The sequence below is a fragment of the Anopheles darlingi genome, chromosome 3 (assembly GCF_943734745.1).
Source record: "Anopheles darlingi chromosome 3, idAnoDarlMG_H_01, whole genome shotgun sequence".
In the NCBI taxonomy this organism is placed as follows: domain Eukaryota; kingdom Metazoa; phylum Arthropoda; class Insecta; order Diptera; family Culicidae; genus Anopheles; species Anopheles darlingi.
In genome coordinates, this window is record NC_064875.1 from 53,377,042 (window position 1) to 53,382,041 (window position 5,000).

The window sequence follows — 5,000 nt, forward strand, 5'->3', positions numbered from 1 at the left end:
ATTTTCAGATGGTTCGTGTGGAAAAAACGGAAACATCGGGAGGTTGAAGTTTAATAAGAAAACACTCAATCTATTTACTTCAATTCAATTCGACAATGAACTGTTATGCACCCAGCTCGTTGATTACAACGCGTTCGCCAAGGTTTGAATGCGTGATGAAAAGGGATGATCATGTGCGCTCTCTTCTTGTTCGCGTCTTAAGGGTGATATCGATAGGTGAATGGTTCTTCTGAGCTGAGGGTAAGTGAGATTCGCTGGTATTCCCTACACCGTTCGGGGGTAAGTAGCAAACTATCCGCTGCGGACAGGTTATTACAATCAGGCAAAAACCAGAAGCGGTAGAGGGAGTGTAGTTTGACGAGCAGATATCACCAGTCGAATTTCCGGCAAACGATCCCTACGCTCCGTCGCCCTTTCTCCGATCTGTTACGCTAGTTATTAGGGTTCTGTTTGCCCCAACCTCATTTTGCTCCTCTGCTATCCCTCTTCCCTTTCTACCCCATGAACTGGTACTTGTGCCGAATAGTCAATATCTACGTATGTATTTGTTTATTTTAATAAGATTTTTGCTTTTCTTTTGCTGGTATTTTTTCTCGCTCTAACAAACCCCTATAGGAGGATAGAATAACTATAAAATTTCGGAAACAACAACTTGTAATCACGTTTTTATTTTTTTCATTTCTTTAACTTTGTTCGCCCGGCGATTTCGTTTGCTTTGTTTGTAGCTTTTTCGACTGGGCAATATCTTATCCGGTTTAGCTAGCGATTTATCTGGCTCGACCCGGACAGTGCGCTCCCCACATTTGAACTACTTGTTTGGTGTAGATGGAGTGCGCTTAAGAGTTGCATCCCGAAGCCGCTCAAGCCCGGGTGTACTGTTGCCGTCATGTGACGATCGGTAAGTTAAACCTAATCCTAACCGTTCTAATATCCAGTTTAAAAAGGCAGAACCGAACATAAGAAGAATCGCACACGAGATTATGGAGTGGCAGAGTGGAATCAAAAAGAAAGTTAAAACCTCAGTGGTTAAAAAATTAGGGAACAAAATGCAGAATAAATAATGATAAAAAAAATTGTAGGATACTGGCAGGACTGTGGGTATAGTACGGGAGTTAGTCCAGAGAACCTGTACGCCACGTGAACGGAACACGAGTTTTGGTTCTTGATTATTTGGCAATCGGTCGCATCGTCTACTATGGTTTTCGTTGTAACTCTTCTCCGTTCTGGAAGCATTCCATACAGTCACTCAACCGACCAAATAGTAGGTTGAGGTAAGCGGAACCGTTGAAAACGGAAGCAAGAATCATCCGAGAGTATCCTCCAGTGAATGATCTATTCTTCCTCTTTTTCCTTCTCTTTATCTTCTTCTACAATCCAACTCGTTGCTTACAACGTGCTGTATCGAGGACTGTTGTGCGTCGCTGCTATTCTTGGTAACAATTTTCTTATGTTACTGATAGTAGTGTGACGTGCGAAGTGCAACGCTGACCCAATGATGCCCAAGCTAGCTTGGATAAGTGGATGAAACAACTGTGTAGGTACAAATTCCGTCAATCTTGTCAATGCCAGGACTATGGAATGACGTTCTTTTCTTTCTAGAATCTCAGCTAGACGACTAGCAAACTCGTGCACATGAGCTTGATGTGCATCCCATCCTGTATCACTGACTCCGCGCTCCTCCTACCACGATAAAACTTATCTTACAGTGCACCTGGCAGCAATGCCGTGTATTACTGAGTAAGGAACTGAAGTAGCTCAAACCGAACAACCGGAAGTACGCACGATGCGCCCGCGCAGTGTTGCGCAGAAAAAGGGAGAAGCAGAATTATAAGAATGACAAGTCTTTTTTCTTCTTCTTTTGTCAAACAGGCGAAAGAAATGGGCATTGGACCGGGTTTGGAATGCATGGGAAGGCGGCCTTATCATGAGTACGTGTTTGCCACTTTTTCTTGCTGGTCTGCTCTTTTGTTTTGCTATAAGCATCTTTCTCTTTCTCTCTCGCTCCCTATCCACCTCTGTCTACTGTTCGTACTAGTCTTCTTCTCCTGTTGACACACCTGAATGAACCCTTGGACGTACTCGTCGAAGTTAGTTTCGCTTTTCGTGGCTTTTTCGTCCTCGGTGCGTCGTCGTAGGCGATGGAAGATTGAATCCGTCGTCGTCTCTTCGTCGTCCTCGTTGTCCTCGTTGTCCTCGTAGTCCACTCTACTTCTCCTCGCCGAGCAGCACCAGATCGTCGGCTACGACGTCACTGACGTGCAGGTAGATGATCCAGTACATGAGATTGAAGCAGACGAAGCATACGGGAAACACGATACGCGAGTACTTGTCGATGTCCGAGGGCGTAATGCCTAGCAGCTTGTTGATATCCTGGGTCGAGAAGGGATGGGGTTGGGTGGGGGTGGGGTGGAGGAAAAAACAAGGTTAGAATGTTACACGAGAGATTTGACGAAGGCTTAACCCGGGGAGCGCCAGGACGTTTGGCAAATGGTGTTGCTCTCAACCTGTTCTCCTACCTTGCCGGGGTGTATCAGATGCTGCGGTGCGCCCGTCTCCTCGTCCGGGCCACCACCGGGTGGACCAGGCGGTGGACCACCGCCCCCACCCGGCGGACCACCTCCGCGGCCTCCGTTGATCGTGTTCTCGAGCGTGCCGCCCTTCGAGTGTGCTTTCGGGTCGTGCACCTTGAAGCGCACCTCTTGGAACAGCGGTCCTACGATGGAGCAGCCCCGCGAACCCATGTTCGGCGGCACGTTCGACAGCGTACCGCTGCGGCTGCCCATCTGCTGCTTCGGCGTATGCTGGTGCGTATGGCTGTGACCGTGCCCGTGACCGTGGCTATGGTCACTGGCTACCGGCGGTGGTGGCGGCGGATGATTGCTGTCCGCCGCCTGCTGCTTCTTCTGCTCCGCTATCTTTTGTATTGCCATGAAGCGCTGCTTGCGCATCTGTATCCGCTTAGCCATGTAACCGACCGTGGCGTATTCTGTTTGGAGCGTACGGCGTTGGGTTTGGTGATCGAGACGACGGTGGAGAAAATGGGACGACAGAGAGAACATCAGATCAGTGTCGTGTCAATACATACGCAGGAAATGGCTTCTGACTACTGTCACACGACACAATAATTGTCACAACAAGCATCACAGTTACGAGAAGCAATCATAAGCTAAATTAAGTGTTGTAAAGAAAAACTTTCAATCGATAAGTAAGTAGTTTTAAGGAACTGATAGGAATTGAAAATGAAATCAAAACGATTGGGAAAAACCAAACGGACTAACTAAATGAAAAGACACACACACAACCAAATGTGCAAAACAAGAGCGCGAAAGTTGAACGGAAAAGGAGCAACTTGAGAAAAAAGAAAACTCTTAACAGATACACGCATTGAACGGTTGGGCAAGTAAGTTAGTTAGTGAGAATATGTGGAGTGGAGAAAAACAGAATCAAACTATTTATCATTTGAACAAAACACACACGCGCACACACACACACGAACACTTGAATTATAAAACCAGTTGATAACGATGTGTGGTGTAACAAGAGAGGTGGGGTAGAGGATACTATTAAAGAGATAGCTGCTGCTGCTGCTGCTGCAGAGCTGCAGAAGTAGAAAGAGGGCACACAGCTGAGAGATAGGGTGTGTATTTGCGCTGCTGCTGCTGCTGCTAGGCCACAGCAGTTTGACCCATTTTGGTAGGAAGATTTGAGGACGACACACGGATACACGCGTGAGGCTGTGTGTGTGCTGCAGTGATATCTCTAAACACGCGGTGGCTATAGAGTGTGTGCGGCGCGAAGGTAGAAGGGGTAGTTTAGGGTTTTTTTTCGAAAGACAGCGGATGTATGCTGCTGCTGCTGCTGCTGGTGCTGCAGAGTGTGTCGCTAGGTCTCGCGCGTTCCGCTAGGATCGACGGGCTCAAACAACAACACCACAAGTACACACAAACGCGTTGCAGTAGTAAAAATAGCCAGAGAAGTGGGCAGTGTTGTGTTCGTTTGCATACATCTTTTGTCCACCAACGTCTTGCACGAGTAGTCGAGAACCCGGGGCTTCCGATGAACTCGGCCACTTGCCACTTGCTCCATCAAGGTGCTACGCGGCGCACCACGCGCTATCGTTGTAGATGATTTGATGGGTGTAGTTCGTACGGATTCGAATGGAGATCGAAAGCGGTAGCGGTTGCAATTCGTTCGCAATGGAGTGGACCAAAGGTGCCGGTGGGATTGCCGATTGGCCGATTCATGCGGCCGCCCGCCACCGGGTTTAAACCATTCCGAAAGACTTGCTGACCGAGTGTTTACCCCTTCGCCCTCCCCGGATGAGGGATGTGATGAGTGGGTGGAGTGGTGGATCACAAAAGGCTACGATCGTAGAGGTGATGGTGATCAGGTCAGTGCGGTCAATGAGGTTGTGGTTTTCTCGGGTGAGCGGTGATTGGTGAGGCGAGACTGATAATGGGTGAGATAAATTCGATAAATTCATCAAATTAACTAAAAGTAACGCTATTTGTCACCACCACGTGCCATTATGTTACATTTGGTATTGGTTTTTAGTTTACAATTGGATTGAAATTTTAACTTCGTTCGCTTTCATTCCACTTTGAACACTGATCTAGGTCACACATCGGTACTGTACAGTTTGCTTCGCTAGTGACGCAGTAAGGCTTGAGCGTGTCAAAGAGGGAACAGTGCCGTCGCCGGTTAGTATAATGCTTCTGCCGGATGCCCAATGAACGCCCCGCGTGGAAGGTCTGGCTCGCAGCTCGTTGTTTGTAAGTGTTGCTGCGTAAACCGCCAGACAACCGCGAGCGTAGAAAGCGCCAGAATATGCATTATAATCGAAATCAGAAATGAAATTAAGAGAGAAATATGAATTCTGTCCTCATAGAGCTTACATCTGGAGAAAAAAGGATCGTTGGATACCTTGCAGCTTGTAATCCAGCAGCTTGTGGATGTGGATGACAGCTGTACAGCTTTACTAAACAGGACTTGCAAGGGTG

General features: G+C 47.7%; 1 protein-coding gene across 3 annotated transcripts in view; it reads right to left on the bottom strand.

Annotated features, from left to right (window-relative positions):
- Window positions 1–1,502: 1,502 nt before the first annotated feature.
- Window positions 1,503–5,000, bottom strand: part of LOC125954302 (gamma-aminobutyric acid receptor subunit beta) — a 68,088-nt gene continuing 64,590 nt past the window's right edge. For all 3 annotated transcript variants that reach the window (XM_049684482.1, XM_049684481.1, XM_049684483.1), the window contains exons 9-10: window positions 2,517–2,986; window positions 1,503–2,370 (exon numbers count right to left, since the gene is read on the bottom strand). In XM_049684482.1, the coding sequence (XP_049540439.1) occupies window positions 2,206–2,370; window positions 2,517–2,986 (635 nt within the window). In that variant the 3' untranslated portion in view covers window positions 1,503–2,205. The remainder of the gene's footprint in view (window positions 2,371–2,516; window positions 2,987–5,000) is intronic.